Source organism: Nematocida major (genome assembly GCF_021653875.1).
Source record: "Nematocida major strain JUm2507 chromosome Unknown 2393, whole genome shotgun sequence".
In the NCBI taxonomy this organism is placed as follows: Eukaryota; Fungi; Microsporidia; genus Nematocida; species Nematocida major.
The window spans coordinates 62,592-77,619 of NW_025952952.1; the positions used below are offsets into that span (position 1 = coordinate 62,592).

The 15,028-nt window shown below is 50.5% G+C and overlaps 11 protein-coding genes across 11 annotated transcripts; 7 read left to right on the forward strand and 4 right to left on the reverse strand.

Moving 5' to 3' along the window:
* Positions 1-485: 485 nt before the first annotated feature.
* NEMAJ01_0894 (26S proteasome regulatory subunit N2) lies at positions 486-3,131 on the forward strand (the record flags this gene model as incomplete). Its single annotated transcript, XM_047914732.1, has 1 exon — positions 486-3,131. The coding sequence occupies one exon, from the start codon at positions 486-488 to the stop codon at positions 3,129-3,131; it is 2,646 nt and encodes an 881-aa protein (XP_047770689.1).
* Positions 3,132-3,340: 209 nt separating this feature from the next.
* On the forward strand, positions 3,341-4,243 carry NEMAJ01_0895 (deoxyhypusine monooxygenase; the record flags this gene model as incomplete). Its single annotated transcript, XM_047914733.1, has 1 exon — positions 3,341-4,243. The coding sequence occupies one exon, from the start codon at positions 3,341-3,343 to the stop codon at positions 4,241-4,243; it is 903 nt and encodes a 300-aa protein (XP_047770690.1).
* A 226-nt stretch (positions 4,244-4,469) lies between these two features.
* Positions 4,470-5,537, reverse strand: NEMAJ01_0896 (minor histocompatibility antigen H13; the record flags this gene model as incomplete). Its single annotated transcript, XM_047914734.1, has 1 exon — positions 4,470-5,537. The coding sequence occupies one exon, from the start codon at positions 5,535-5,537 to the stop codon at positions 4,470-4,472; it is 1,068 nt and encodes a 355-aa protein (XP_047770691.1).
* A 256-nt stretch (positions 5,538-5,793) lies between these two features.
* NEMAJ01_0897 (uncharacterized protein) lies at positions 5,794-6,705 on the reverse strand (the record flags this gene model as incomplete). The annotated part of the gene is made up of 1 exon (XM_047914735.1): positions 5,794-6,705. One exon carries the CDS (start codon positions 6,703-6,705, stop codon positions 5,794-5,796), a length of 912 nt encoding a protein of 303 aa, XP_047770692.1.
* A 125-nt stretch (positions 6,706-6,830) lies between these two features.
* NEMAJ01_0898 (Ras-like protein gene family, member A) lies at positions 6,831-7,403 on the reverse strand (the record flags this gene model as incomplete). The annotated part of the gene is made up of 1 exon (XM_047914736.1): positions 6,831-7,403. The coding sequence occupies one exon, from the start codon at positions 7,401-7,403 to the stop codon at positions 6,831-6,833; it is 573 nt and encodes a 190-aa protein (XP_047770693.1).
* Positions 7,404-7,447: 44 nt separating this feature from the next.
* NEMAJ01_0899 (uncharacterized protein) lies at positions 7,448-9,163 on the forward strand (the record flags this gene model as incomplete). Its single annotated transcript, XM_047914737.1, has 1 exon — positions 7,448-9,163. One exon carries the CDS (start codon positions 7,448-7,450, stop codon positions 9,161-9,163), a length of 1,716 nt encoding a protein of 571 aa, XP_047770694.1.
* Positions 9,164-9,358: 195 nt separating this feature from the next.
* NEMAJ01_0900 (uncharacterized protein) lies at positions 9,359-10,438 on the forward strand (the record flags this gene model as incomplete). Its single annotated transcript, XM_047914738.1, has 1 exon — positions 9,359-10,438. One exon carries the CDS (start codon positions 9,359-9,361, stop codon positions 10,436-10,438), a length of 1,080 nt encoding a protein of 359 aa, XP_047770695.1.
* Positions 10,439-10,971: 533 nt separating this feature from the next.
* NEMAJ01_0901 (ubiquitin-conjugating enzyme E2 A) lies at positions 10,972-11,442 on the forward strand (the record flags this gene model as incomplete). Its single annotated transcript, XM_047914739.1, has 1 exon — positions 10,972-11,442. The coding sequence occupies one exon, from the start codon at positions 10,972-10,974 to the stop codon at positions 11,440-11,442; it is 471 nt and encodes a 156-aa protein (XP_047770696.1).
* Positions 11,443-11,500: 58 nt separating this feature from the next.
* Positions 11,501-11,857, forward strand: NEMAJ01_0902 (uncharacterized protein; the record flags this gene model as incomplete). The annotated part of the gene is made up of 1 exon (XM_047914740.1): positions 11,501-11,857. One exon carries the CDS (start codon positions 11,501-11,503, stop codon positions 11,855-11,857), a length of 357 nt encoding a protein of 118 aa, XP_047770697.1.
* A 73-nt stretch (positions 11,858-11,930) lies between these two features.
* NEMAJ01_0903 (ATP-dependent RNA helicase DDX18/HAS1) lies at positions 11,931-13,271 on the reverse strand (the record flags this gene model as incomplete). Its single annotated transcript, XM_047914741.1, has 1 exon — positions 11,931-13,271. The coding sequence occupies one exon, from the start codon at positions 13,269-13,271 to the stop codon at positions 11,931-11,933; it is 1,341 nt and encodes a 446-aa protein (XP_047770698.1).
* A 583-nt stretch (positions 13,272-13,854) lies between these two features.
* On the forward strand, positions 13,855-14,817 carry NEMAJ01_0904 (uncharacterized protein; the record flags this gene model as incomplete). The annotated part of the gene is made up of 1 exon (XM_047914742.1): positions 13,855-14,817. The coding sequence occupies one exon, from the start codon at positions 13,855-13,857 to the stop codon at positions 14,815-14,817; it is 963 nt and encodes a 320-aa protein (XP_047770699.1).
* Between the last annotated feature and the right edge of the window lie 211 nt (positions 14,818-15,028).

Consider the following 15,028-nt stretch of genomic DNA (forward strand, 5'->3'; position numbering starts at 1 on the left):
CCGCATATATTGGCTTCTAGAAGAAAGCAGAAAGTGGAAAGCCCCAAAGAGAACCGCGGGAACGCAAACAGGCAGCTGGCCTGCGCGCACCCCAAACCCTGCGCCAGAGCCCTGCCTTTGGAGATTCTGATGTATGGGCGGCCGCTTCTGAGCGCTGGTCTGTGGGTCGTGCAGAAGCAAACAAGCGGAAACCAAGCCTGTGCCAGTCTAGCGTAGCGTGCAAGACTGCTAGGTTTTGTGCCAGGGACTTTTCTTTGGAAAGATGCGGATTTCACAAGGCACTCGGCACAGGGTTTGGGGCGCTTTTGCAGACCGGGGTTCAGCAGACTTGGGATAGCTTGCAGAGCTCTGCACGCGGCTTGCGCACTTCTCGCGCACAGAGGTCGCTCTGGTTTGGGCATGCTCCACGCCGAGCACAGGCTGCTTTCATTGCGCTTATTTGTGTGTCTTCATTCTGGTTAAATTTGTTTTGTTTTTTTGAAAACATGGAAGCAATTGCACTCGTACCAACAATAGAGGCACTTTTAGTACATAATTCTAAGGAGAAGAAGAAACAGGCAATAGACCTAATAATCAAGAACGTGGGGCTGATTGGGTTCCTGCTAAAAGACATTCTAGTGCATATTCGCCCAGAGGATCATGCGGAAGAAAAAGAGCTATTTCACCTAATTTCGGCCATGATTTGCTTCTACACGCAGAATTACGACGAGTGTGTGAGGCACACTATTCTCTCAAAGAACGAGTGGTTCAAGGCGTCGGAGAGTCACTGCGAAACGTTGGACTTGTACTTTCAGGGCTCGCGAAACCGGGTGATACGAACCTACATAGAGACGCACAGCAGGGACGACGCAGACATGAAAGCCTTTATAGAAGCTCTTCTCTCCGCCAAGGGAGAGGGCTCGAACGACTTTTCTCTGCTAGGCCTGTACATTGTCACAAAGAGTGTGGAGTCAATTGCGGAGTTTGTGCGAAACAACCGGCAGATGCTTCGCAGCGACACACACATGCAGTTTCTAGTTGACGAAGCGAGAAGAGAGCGGATATACAGCAAGATCTTCCCTGTTTTGGTTGAGATGTGGGAGAGCGAGCCAAGCGAAGAGTACGCAAGCGTGTTCTACAAAGCTCTTCTGTCCGCCTATATGCACAAAAGAGACGAGCAAGCGCTGAAGGGGCTGCTCAACAGCCTTTCCGAGAAAAGAACCGAAATGGCGCTGTTCATCGCGTTTCTGCTGCACGACCAGTCGCCCGCGCTGTCGCAGGCTATTTCTGAGGATGTCAAGCACCCGGCTGTAAACTCTCTTCTTGTGGGCAGGTTCCAGTCTAAGATATACCAGAAGTTCCTCTCGGAAAAAAACCAGTCAAACTTCGCGCTGCTTGCCGAGCTGTCTAAGTCGCAGAGCTCAAAGCTGTCCATGAACCACATGTCTCTGAGCTTTTGCAACGGTGTGATGAACTGCAAAACAGCCAACGACACCTATCTTCGAAAAAACCTTGAGTGGATGCGCCAGGCAAAGAATTGGTCTAAGTTTGTTGTTGCGTCGTCGTTTGGAATGATACACACGGATAGCGAGGACCCGTTTGAGATGCTTCGCCACTATCTTCCCATGGTGCCGGTCCGCGAGTTTGAGAAAGACGACCCAGAAAGCGGGGGCGCGCTGCTTGCGCTGGGAATTATTTCGGTCAACTCCCCTGCGCTTGCGGGCAGCTTCCTTAGCACGTTCCTTGACGCAGAAATGGAAAGCAGGCGAAACCACATTCTGCATGGAGTCTGTCTGGGGCTTGGCCTTGCCAGGCTGGGGACCTGCGACGAAGAGTCTATAAACAGGTTCAAGACTGTCCTGTACTCCGACGCAGTGACTGCCTCAGAGGCGGCTGCCTATGCAATCGGCCTGGTTTGCGCAGGAAAGTTCAGCATGCCTCTGGCAAGCGAGCTGATCACATACGCTAGAGACACAGAGCACGAAAAGATATCGCGCGCCGTGGGCGTTGGGATATCATTGCAGCTTGTTGGGATGGTTTCCTCGGCAGAAGAGTTCGACGAGACGTTGCAGTTCATAGACGATCTTATAGACGACTCGAACTACATATTCCGATACGCAGGAGCCCTTGCGCTGGGGTCTGCATACGTGGCAACCGGCGACCTCTCTGTGGTTGGGCGGCTTCTGTCCATCATCAGCACAGACTCCTCGGAGGACGTCAAAAAGGTCTGTGTGTTTAGCATAGGGCTTATACTGACAACCTGCCCCGAGACGGCAAAGGACAGTCGGGTCGAAGACGAGCCCGTGCTTTTCAAGGTGCTTGAGCCGCTGGCGCAGAGCCACTCTTCGTACGTGAGGTCTGGCGTGGCCCTTGCGCTGGGCATGTTCCTGGCTGGCTCTGGGAACAGAAAGGCGCTTGAAGCGATCGAGGTCCTTATGTACGACAGCACGCCATATGTCCGACAGATGGCCAGCATCGGCGCCGGGATGATCTTAATGCAGAATAACGCATGCGACGACCCGTTCTACAAGCGCATAGTGGAGCACATGCACAGCATGACGAAAAGAAAGAGCGAAAGCGGCGCAGCGCGGTTTGGAGCTCTTCTTGGCCGGTCGCTGCTTGACACATGCGGAAGAAACGGGCACATGAGCATCTTTGGCATGTCCGGAGACTTGTCTGTCAAAAGCGTGTGCGGAGCCATCATGTTTTCAGAGTTTTGGTACTGGTATCCTTTGGTGCCCTTTATCACGCTGTGCATGCGCCCCACGCTGCTGCTTGCTGTGGACACCGACCTAAACGTGGTCAGTGAGTACTCTGTGGAGGTGGACGGCCCAGAAAAGCCATACCGAATCACCACAGTGCCCACGTCGGACGGAAAGAAGCACCATAAGAAGTTCAAGATCTTGCCGCTCTCTGGAGACATAGAGAAGAAGGTGGAAAAGGCAGAAGAGGATGAGCAAAAGGCAGAAGAGAGCGTGGAAAAATCGCATACTGTAAAGAACTTCGAACGGTTCACTCCTGCCCAGCAGAGAAGATCTTGCTTGGCTGGGTCACCTTCTGTTATTTTCTTGCCCAAGGCAGAGAAGGAGTCCCACGCGCCTGTGCAGGACCCGCACACGGTGGAAGGGGATGCAAGAATGGCGGAAAAATAAAAGCAAACAGCTCCTTTTAACTGCGTGTGCCCGGAATTTTAGCAGCACTTCCTGCAGCCCAGATGTGCGTTTTCTGTTTGTCTCTGCAGCACGAAAGCACTGTATGGGCATAATAAAGCTACGCAAACATCATTTTTTCTGCATTTTAATATATCTATGCATACTATGCCAAATATGAATATAAAAAAGAGCAGAAAAAGAAAAAGAAAATGCACAGCACGCCTTCGGTGGACATGGTCCAGAAATTTTCAGACATTTTGCAAAACGAAGAAGAGCCGCTAAAGCTGAGGTTTAGAGCGCTTTTTGCGCTCAGAAACATCTGCACAGAAGAGTCCGTACACGGGATTGCCAACGCATTCAGCACTTCATCCGTTCTTTTGAAGCACGAGCTGGCATATGTCATGGGGCAGATGCAAAACAGAGCCGCGCTTCCAATTCTGCAGCGCGTTCTTGAGGATGGCAAGGAGGACGAGATTGTTCGGCACGAGGCCGCCGAAGCAATAGCCACGTTTGGAGACGCGCAATACGAGTCCTTGCTGCGGAAGTATTCTGACATAGCCGTGTCAAACAGCAAGGCGGTCTCAGAAACATGCCAAATAGGCGCGGAGCTTATTGCAAACGGAGGCGCCAAGAAGTCGCCGTACGGGTCCCTGGATCCTGCTCTGGCGTCGAGCAATCTGTCGCTTGAAGAAATGCGGGGCATATACCTTGACGAGAGCAGGCCGCTGTACGAAAGATACACTGCTATGTTTGGCCTGCGAGACACAGGCACAGAGGAAGCCGTGGAAATTCTGGCAGAGGGGTTTAACGCAAAGGACAGGTCGGATCTTTTCGAGCACGAAATTGCATTTGTGTTTGGGCAGATGTCGCACCCTGCTTCGGCAAAGCACCTGGCACGAGTCCTTTTCGACGAGTCCCGCCATGAGATGGTCAGACATGAGTGTGCCGAAGCGCTGGGAACTATTGACACGGAGGAGGCAAAGCAGGCTTTGCTTGCGCTGAAGGACATCCCAAACAGAATCATTCGGGAAAGCGTTGAAATAGGCCTGGACATACACGACTACCACTTCGCAGACCCGAGCCTAGAATACATTGTGGAGAAGTTCGAGTAGGCGCGCACGGCGCCATGTCTCTTCTTCCGGCAGCCTGCAAAAGAAAAGAGCTGGCAGCGTGCCAGCATGTGCACAGTGGATGCGCCCATGCAGCCAAGCGCTAAATAAACATGCACTTTAAATAGAGTATAACGCAGCCCAAGCGCACGCCTTTTTGTGCGCACGGGGGAAAGCCCTGGCCTGCCAGAGGCAAGCCACTTAACTAGAGAGAAAACCCTACAGCAATTTATTCAGATTTGTACTCAATAAACTGTCGCGTCCTTTTGTGGATAGCAGCGCCCACAAGGCTCCCTGCGACAATAATTGGGCATATGTATAAAAGAGCAGGCTGGCCTGTTCCAAATATTAGCACCGCAGAAAACGTCAGAACAAGCGAAAGGACGTACCCAACGTATCCCAGCGCAAACACAAGCGGGGCTGAGTATTTGTGCGAAAACTCTCTGGCCAGCGACAGAAAAAGCCCAGGAATCACAATGTCCCCCAAGCCTATCATGCTTGTCCCCTTCCTTGAGAACGGATATACTATTTTAATGGGGATTTCCAGGCCCTTGGCCACGCCCATCATCACAGGCGTGAAAAACACCCAGAATATGTCATAGAAGAACAGAAGGCCCAGAAGCACCATTGCAGTCATTGCAGACTCTGGGCGGATCTCCTGCATTCCCATAAGCGCAAAAGAGCACGCCAGGATGTTTGAAGAATGCATGCTTTTGGTTTTGAAGTACCACACGCTAATCAAAATCGAGGCCACAAACAGCAGCCCGTTTGGCATCTCCCGAAACTCCTGCGCATAGGAGCGGAAAATTTCCTTTATCTCGTCTGCAGACTCTGCCAGCTCTGACTTGAACGAGGCCCAGGTATTTGCTATAAACCCGAGGCTCTCGGGCTTGTTCTCCTTCTTTGCTTCGGCTTCTTTCTCCTCGGCCTTTTCCTTCGCCTCTTTCTTTGCTGCACCCTCCTGCTTGGGCGCTGTCTTCTCATCGGTTTTTTCCTTTGAAGGCTTCTGCAGGCTTGCACGCGCCCCTACATAGCTATATGCTATCTTAAGCGCTTTGTACATAGAGAAGGTTCCGGTTATTGAAAAGATTGCCCGAAATATTGTGTTCACAAGGTCCTTTGGGAAATATCTAAGCGCAAAGAACAGGCCCACAAGGACGCCTGACCCCACAACAGGGAACATTTTCGCGTCATCCAAAGACATGCTTTCCTTCTTCACGTCCACGCTTGCATACTGCGCCGTACCGGCCCACATAAGCGCTGAAGAGACCGAAATAAGAAACAACCCACTCAACATGAAAAATTAAAAACAGAATACAATTAATATTCCAATGACACTAGAGTATGCATCCAGCAAACGCCTGTGCATGGGCCAAACCCCTCTGCAGGGGCGCCTAAAGGCTGCGCGGCTCTGTGCTCAAAGGATGCCCAGTGCTTTCACGATCCTCCGCTTTATTAGAGCTATAGATGCCTCAACGTGGTTTTATAACTGCACCAACGCTTGGGCCGCTTTGTGTGTGCGCACGCGCCTGCTTGCCCGTGGAGACGCTTTTCTACTTTTTCGAAATAATTTTTGCCAAGCTCTTGTTCTGTATTCCCTCTGCCTCCAAAATCTTCTTCATCCGATGTGCGTTTTTTCGGCTCATCTTGCTAAGAAACTTGACGATTGGCTTTAGGTTTCCCTGCTTCAGCTCCTCGATCATGCTGCATATTTCCGCCACGTCCTTGGTCTTTCCATACTGCCGGATCTTGTTCTGGTAGTACGTGTCTTTTTGGAACTGCTTCATGCTCTCTAGCAGGCACGGCGTCTGGATTCCCTCCGCGTTGTATCTGTGGATGGCCCTGTTGCTCTTGTTAAGAATGTTGGGCGAGATTTCCTTGTATTTGCCCTCTAGGTTGTAAATCTGCGAGTTTACCAGGTCTCGGTGGTCTCTGTCTGGCGTGTCTATTTCCTCCAGCTTCTGGTGCATCAGCTTTTTGTCTGGCAGGTAGGAAAACGCCAGGTTATACAAAACCTCTCCCTGTATGTCAACAGGCTCGCTCTTGACTCGCTCCAGCAGGTTCTGCACCTCTGTCTCCGCGTTCTTCAACGAGTTTGCCACACACGCCATCCCCACGCTTGAGGCGTAGTTCACCAGCACAGGGCCTGTCAGCTTCATCTTCAGCTCGTTCATCGCCTCCACAGGCCTGTCGAGCTTGTAGTATATTTGCGACCTGAGAGTGGCCCAGGCGTTTCCTTTCTTTCGCCCCGCAGTGTGCAGGGCAGACTTGTACTTTCCTAGCTTGTAGTAACAGTAACCTTTTTCAAACGTATTGTTGTGGCAGAACTTCAAGGCCTCTCGGTATCGATCCATTTTTATCAGAGCAACCGCAATGTGCTCCTTTGTGGCCTCTGGATGCTTTATTATCTCCTCGTATCTTTTCTCCTGCACCAAAATAGAAATCTCGCTTTTCTTCCCGTCCATAAAATGAATAAAAATATCGCACAAAAATATCCTTCTATAAAAACCCAAAGGGCCCAGCACACGCTGTCTGTTTCCAAAAGCAAACGCCAATTTACTTATCATAATATAATCCGCAAGCCTTTCCTTTAAAAGGTTTTGCAGGTGGGTCCTTTGTCTTTCTTTTTCCTGGTCCTATTCAAGAGTATGTTTATGGCCGTGTCGAAAACCACGCTCACGTTCTCTCCTGTGGCAGCCGAGCACTCTATGTAGCACTTGGCGGACACGCTGTGCGCCAGCTGCCTGGCCCGCGTCTCGGATATAAGCTTCTCGCTTGATGTCGTGCGAAGGTCGGCTTTCAGCCCCACAAGTATTCGGGGCGTCTCCTTGCAGAAGTGGTCCACCTCCTCTCGCCACCTTCCTTCTATGTTTTTGAAGGACTCTGGTTTGTCCAGCGAGAAGCATATTAGTATGAGGTTTGTGTCTATGTAGCAGAGCTTTCTTATGCGGTCAAAGTCGTCCTGGCCTGCTGTGTCCCAAAGGTCCAGAAAATATGTCTGGCCTGTGAGCTTGTCCAAGTAAGGAACTGTCTTGTTCTCAAAAACAGTCACGGTGTGCTCCTTCTCAAACCTGTTTTCAGTGTATTTTATGAGCAGACACGTCTTCCCGCACCCTCCGTCGCCCACCACGATTATCTTTTTTGATTTTTCTCTCTCCTCCATGCAATTTTATTCTGGTAATCAAATACTTTCATTTATTTTAAAATATGCCAATACGGAATTTTGAGAGGGAGCTTACAAAAAGGCAGCTTATTACAAAGTATGATATAGATGCGGTGAAGAAAAATACAATTGGAGTGGACGGTGCGTGGTTTGTGCGCAAGTATTCTCCGGTTTTAAAGAACAAGAATATTCTTCTGGATGGGTTCAACCGAGAGGTCCTTTCCTACGTGCACGCATTGGTGGACTCGCTGGAGCAGGCTGACTGCAAAATAGTTTGGATCTGGAACGGAATCTCTCCAAAGCTAGAGGCCAGGAAGAGCCCCGAGGAGAAGAGGCACGACGCAATCCAGATGGGGTGGAAGGCCTACCGAGGAAACAACCTAGACGGGGCGCAGAAGGCATGGAGCATGGCAATCGACTACGAGGAGGTAAAGCGCCAGATAAACGCCATTTTGCTGGCGAAAAACGTAGAGGTGATAAACGCCCCGTACCTGGCAGCTGCGCAGGGCGCATACATGGAGAGCAAGTCCTACATTTCTATGTTTTTCGGCGCAACAGACTACTTTCTCTTCTCGGGTGGGGAGAATCTTATCCTGGACTTTGAGTTTGTCTCTTGCTCTGAAAAGAAGAGGGTGGGGAAGATATCCTGCGCCTTCTTTACGCAGATATGCGAGCAGCTCAATATTGGAATGCACTGCCAAAGCGTGCTGCTTCTGCTCGGGTGCGAATACTGCCCAACCGTCCCAGAGTATGGCGAAATGTTTGACTTCAATGCCATACTGGCAAAGTATTCAGGAATGCACATTGGCGATATACTAGCTAAGAATGAAGGGCAGGCCGAGAACACCCATCTGGCCGATGCTTCCCAGAAGTTTGCAAAGATGTATTTGGCAGCAAAGTGCTCTGTTGAATTCCACCCTGTTTTGAACGAGAACAGCGAGCTGGTCTGCCTGTCTAGCGCGCCTGCGCCTTTTGACTGCAATGCCATTTTTGGGAAGCGCATCCCAGATGAGTTTTACTCTTTGTTTTCATGCGGAGAAATATCGCTTGAGTACATAACAGGGCTTACCATGGGGCAGGCCGATGTGATATGCAGCCCCATAGTCTTTGAGGCGCTCCACCCTGTGGTTTTGGACATCTACAGATCCACAAAAGTAAACATTTCGGGCCTGTTTCCAGGCGAATATGCGTCAAAACACATCTCCGGCCAAGGATACAAGGAGGCGCAGGAGCTCGGCGGCCCCGATGAGGAAGAGCCCGGCATGGAAGGCCTGATTGGGCGCGCGCTGAAAAAGGACAGCGAGCTGCCGGATCTTTTGCAGTGGCTCATTGTGCTGCTAGACCGGGTCGACACCTCTTTGCTGGACAAAATGTTCATGTTCAACCGCATAACCTGCGAAGAGCACGCAGCCGAGGAGGTGGACTGGGATGTGTTTGAGTGCAGAGAAAGCTTTAAGTTCGCCCTGGCCACGATACGAAATAAGCTGGTGCTGGAGGGCGCCGACGAGAAAGAGCTAGAGCCGGTGAGCATAGACTACACAAACGGCCTGAAAATGGAGGAAATCCTCACTCTGTGCCGGAAAAAAAGAGAGCACATACTGTCAGGCGACCAGCGCATGCTTATAGAGAAGAACCTTGACTACATTAAAAAGCTGCACCGGTTTTTCAATGAGAGCGTCAACTCAAGCAGGCACAAGCGAGAGCTGGAGCTCTTAATTGGCTGTGTTTCTGCTGAAAAGATGCCCAAAGGCACGTCTTGATGAGCTGCAGGCTCTCTGTGAATACCTCCGTGGATAACTGCCCAGAAATAAATTATAACTTGAATTTGCGACAGAGGCGTTTGGGCTGCCGTCTTGCGCGCGGCGTGTGTCCTTCTGCACACAAAGAAGGCCATGCACATCTAGTTGTTTTGTCGGGGCAAATAAAGTGCTGGTGCAGCCTGCAAAAAATTTACTATGCCAAAAAGAGGGGGAGAAAAGCGAGGAAATAAAAGCAGAGGCGCCCACGAGGAGGCCGAGAATGTGGTGCCTTTGGACGAGGACTTTTCCACTGACGAGTCGTCTGCAGAGCAGTACAAAACTCTAGCCACGCCGCAGAAAATGGATCTGCAGATGGAGACAGCGTACAAAATACACGAAAAAATACAGCTGGACTGGCCATCGCTTACTGTATGCATGCAGGAGGAGGAGGGAAGAGTGCTCATTGAGCAGGCACTCCCAGGCGACGCGCCCGCCATTCTGGACCTGGAGGTAAAAATGGCGCATGGCAGCAAGAAGAGGCTGGTGAGCCCTGTAAAAAAGAAGGCCGTGCCCTTCCAGGCCAACAGAATACGCGCCGGAAATGGGCAGATATACGCAATAACAGACAAGTCCATACATGGATATACAGCTGACCTGAAAAGCACTTTCAGCAGGGAGATAGCCGGCGGATATGGGCTCACCCTTTGCAGGTCTTCGCTGTTCTATGGCAACGGAACTATGCTCGCGTGCCAGCCAGGCGCCGACGAGAGACAGCTGGCACATGTAGAGCTGGGGAACGGCGAAATATTCTCGGCGGCTGCAATTTCCGAACGCGAGGCGTTTGCGGGCACCCGGTCGGTTGATCTGGTTGACTTCCGAAGCGGGAGCGCCAAAAGGTACATGCAGCTCTCCTGCGACGTCAATTCTATTGCATACAACGGAGAAAATCTAATAGTTGTGGGAGACGACGCAGGCATTCTGCGCCTACTGGACGCTCGGAGCGAGGGCGTGGTTGAAGAAATAGAGTTCCACCAGTCCCCGGTCAGCCACGTGCAGTTTGGGTCAAGAGAGACCTTTGCTTCGGCATCCAGCTGCGAGATTGCCATGTGGGACATGACATATGAAGAAACAGAAGGATGGGACTACCACAAATACCTGAGCTTTGTCCACCAAGGAGAAGCCTACTACAAAGACTTTGAGTTTATAAACGAAGACATAATAATAAGCACGTCTGAAAATGGCCTGTGCATATTTAGCCCCCAGACGCAAATAGAAGAGCCCAGCCATGTGGAGTAGGCCCGTGCACACAGTGCAGAGCGCTGAAACAGCTGTGTTATTTGCTATCCAGATAGCCGCCGATGATATTAATAGCTGAAATAAATAGAGTTGTCAACGCAGTCCTGCTTCCTGCATACCCCCCGGGGGCTGCAAATGCGCTTTGTGAAGGCCCGGGAATTTGCATCGCCAGGCAATGCCATGCGCATGTGCCCAGAATGCACTTGTTTGTATCGCGCTGCTAGATCGCACCATTCTGTTTCTTTTGCAAGGGCTAAAGTCCTCCAATTTTTGCTGCAGCCTTTCTGCGGATGCATCTTGGGCTGAGACATGCGGTGCTTTTCCAGACTCAGCGCCAGCCCGAACACTCCAAGCGCTTTCTGGGCAGTGACTCCCTTGGATGGGCGTAAAAGCAAAGAAGGAAGGCTCGGAAATCCGGCACTGCAGCATGCTGTGCCTTTCTTGAAAATGCGTTTGCAACAGCGTCTTTGTCTGCGTTTTTTAATTGGGCATCTGCCTGCGCCCATTTATATGTCTTTTGCAAAGTATTTTTCATGTCAACACCAACCAGAAGAAAAATAATGCGGGACATGAAAAAGCTGCTAGAAGACCCGCTTGACGACATTATGGCGGCTCCCAGCAAGGAGGACATAATGGACTGGAGAGCCATTATATTCGGGCCTGTGGACACCCCGTTTGAGGAAGGAGTGTTTGAGCTGAAAATACAGTTTACAGAATCGTATCCACAGCACCCGCCGGAAGTGTCGTTCTTAACGGAAATCTTCCATCCTAACGTATATCCAAACGGGGAGCTGTGCTTGGACATCCTTAAAAACAAGTGGAACTCTGCATACGGGATTGGGCAGGTCCTTCTGTGCATACAGTCGCTGCTCAACGACCCAAACACAGACTCTCCAGCGAACTCAAACGCGTCGGATCTCTACCTGAATAACCCGCTGGAGTATTACAAGAAAGTGCGGGACGCCGTAGAAAAGTCATGGGTGCAGAAGGTGAGCATGCGCTAGGGCGCCCCCACCCGCAGCTTTTGTCTGTATTTTAGAGAGTTTCTTGTAAATTTTCACTATGGCGTGGAGGGCTGCAAGAGAGTATCGGAAGCTGCAAGAAGAGAAGCAGATACAGAACCAGCGAGATCAAGAAAAGGAGAAGGCTTTTAAGGCAGAGAACATTGTATACCAGCAAAAAGAGAAGGACGCAGCAAAGCGGCGTGCAACGCTGGAGGAAGTCCACAAGCAGAACTTGGCAAAAAAAGAAGAGCGCGAGAAAGAGCTCCGCAAAATAAACAAGATACGCAAGAAGAAGCAGATGGAGAAGGAGCAGTGGAAAAAGAAATTCCAGCAGCGCACAAAAAAGGGGCAGATCCCACTAGACCACAGAATCAACTATCTGTACGAAAAAATAAAAGAGTCCAAGCGGCTGTAAAAGAAAAGTTGCCAGCTGGCTTGGCGCACAGCCTTCGGAAAAATAGAGCAGAACATAATAAATTTATTGCCGACTACTTGCCTCGCGCGCAGATGGTGAGGTCTATTTTGGGCATCTTGGACAGCCCAAACGACTTTGCTATTTTGTTCAGCTCTATTTGGGACGCGTCAAAGACCTTTTTTAGCTTGTGCCCGGAATACGCCTGCAGATACCCGCGCAGCGCTTCTTTTGCGCCCTTTTCTAAATAGTGGTTTTCGCTAACCGTTTTCACATAGTACTCTGATATGTCTCTGGGCTCTGCATATGCCAGCTCGTCCACCTCCACGCCAAGGTGCTTCAGATACTTTATGAACACTCTTTCGTGCGGCAAAAGAAACAGCAGGGCCTCGCCTTCTGCTCCAGCTCGGGCTGTGCGCCCCACTCTGTGTATGTACTCTTTGGGGTCTGTGGGCGGGTCGTACTGGACAATCCACCGCACCCCAGGAATATCCAAGCCCCGCGCCGCCACGTCTGTGCTGAACAGAAGCTTCTTCTTTCCCGCGCAGAACTCGTCGAAAACCCGCGCTCTTTTTTCTTGCTTGACTCCGCTGTGCAGCATCCCCAGATTGAAGCCAAGCAAAGAAAACAGCTCTCCATGGAAAACAACGGACGCACACGTGGAGAAAAACACAATGGCCTTTTCCTCTGTCCTCTTCAAAAAAGAGAAAAGGAGAGAAAATCGCTGGTCTTCGGGGCACATCACAAAAGACTGCTTCAGGCCTTGCGCTGTGATTTTGTCGTCTATTTGCACGTGGACCTTCTTGTATCTTTTCGAAAGCCAGGACCTGCACAGAATGTTGTCTGTGTTTGTGGCGCTGAACATAAGAGTCTGCCGCTTCTTGGGAAGATATGTAAGAATGTCGCGCATGTCTCTTTCAAAGCCTATGTCGAGTATCCTGTCCGACTCGTCAAGAACCGCGATCTCTATCTTTTTTAGAGACAGCCCGTTTTGCAGGTGGTCTAGCAGCCGGCCTGGCGTGCATACAAGAATGCCGCAGCCCCTTTCCATCTCCTGCGTTTCGTGCGCCTTCTTGGTCCCGCCCACAAGAAGCACTGTTCTTATTCCCGGACAGTCTGAGAACAGCTTCTGCGAAACCCGAGACGTCTGCATGGCGAGCTCTCTTGTTGGCGATATGACAAGAACCCTGGGCTTCGCCATCTCTTTTTCTTTTCTAAGCCGCTCTGCTGCCGGTATAAGAAAGGACAAGGTCTTTCCAGAGCCTGTGTTGGCTATGCCCAAGAGGTCATGCCCCTCCAACACGTGCGGAATTGCCTGCTTTTGTATTTCCGTCAGCTCTGTTATGTCCATGGAGTTCAGCCGCTTTCTAATAGTTCTGGATATGTATGGTGCGTCTTTTTTTATGCTCCCAGCCATAGAAAAACTTGCTCTGCAGAAATTTCACATCAGAAATATTTTTGCGCTTTTCGCCTTTCGCCTGCCGCGCCCAAGCACCGCAGGCCTCCCGAATAGAGAAAAGCACTCTTGCCTGGCCTCGGTGCAGGGTATCCGCCCATGGCCTTTTCTTGTGTGAGAGTCATCAAAGATGTGTCGCTTGGCATGCCCTGTTGGGAAGGCGCTATATGTCTGTGCCGGAAGCTCTGCATTGCTTCTGTCTTCTTTGTAGCCAGCCCTAAGCGCTTCCCCAGGCTGGGTTGAAAATAAATGCATCCACTTCTTAAAAAACAATACGTCTTTATTTTTGCGAAGAAGAGAACGCGCAAGAAATGGGCTCTAAAGACGCCCACTCCAAAGAAGCCCGCAAACTGGCAAAAAGGCGCGCTGCGCCCTATCACTTGCGGCTAGACGCGGATTGGCATGCCAGCAGAGCCCACACAGATGCTGCAGAGGCACGCATGTTTCCATAGAGCGCTTCAAAGAAAACGCGTTTTAAGTGGTTGGCCTGTTCGGTTTGTTTACATGTTTACCGAAATATAAAGAAAGGTCTCACAATGTTTGTATGTACTCACCGCCGACAGCAGAAGAGATCCAAGAAAGACGAGCCCTTTTCGAAGAGTTCCTGCAGGGCCACGAGCAGCCGCCTATTGAGGGAAACAAAAAGGAGGCCATTGAAAAAGTGTTCTTCTTCAACGACCAGCAGTTTAGCGAGGTTTGCGAGGACCTAAAGGAGGAAATCCTTCGAAGGAGCAAACAAGAAAAGCTTGAGTTTATTTCCAAGTACACCCTAAAAAGAAACACAATTCGAGAGCAGATTTCCTTGCTGGAGGAGGACGAGCTAAAGTCTTTGGTGGAAGACACGTATTTAGTGCTAAAGCACAAGCACGCGGAGGGCCCCGAAGACGAGCTGGAGTGCCTGAACGTGCTGGTCCAAAGCCTTGAGGAGATCATAGGAAAAAACACCGCCTCGTACAAGGGCACGCTCAAGAGCGAAGACTCTCCCTCCGCGATTATCATTTCGGTCGAGAAGATGAAGGACGAGCTTGAAAAAGAGGCGGAGGCAGAGAAAAAAATAGAAATTCTGCTCAGGATGATAGACAAGCAGGTGCCAGACCTATGCATTCAGGAGCTGCTGAGCATGATCCAAGGCCAGCTAGATATTATTAAAGCCCAGAAGCAGAAGATGGGAACAGAGCTGCACAGCCTCAGAAGCGAAATCAACGATTTGTATCTGGAGAAGGAGCTTGAAACAGACACCACTGTGTACGAAGAGACACTCGAGTCGATTCTGGAGCGAATAGTCGACCACTTTTACGAAATTGAGTACACAGTTGACAAGGTTGGCGTTGCAGAAATTCAGAAGCATCTGGACCTTCTGAACGAGGAGAGAAGAAAGATTCTGCAGATAACAAACAACGCACAGATCGAAGAAGTGGGCGACCTGAAGCAAATAAAGTCAAAAGAAGAGCTTTTGAGCCAAATCACCAAATATTACACCGCCATAGCAACCGCGATATCTAATTAGGCTGCGCCCAGTCTCTGCAGAAGCTGAGCCAAAGAGAGAAAAATCTGCTGCTCTCTGCCCAACTCCAGAGCTTTCCTCAACTGCGCTTCAGCAGGGCACCCAACCTAATACGGCGCGCCCAAGAAATCAAATAAACCAGTATGCACCTTTCTTTTATTCTGAGTTCTGCTCTTGTGTGCGTTCCAGCTGGAGCGTGCTTCTCCGAAGAGCT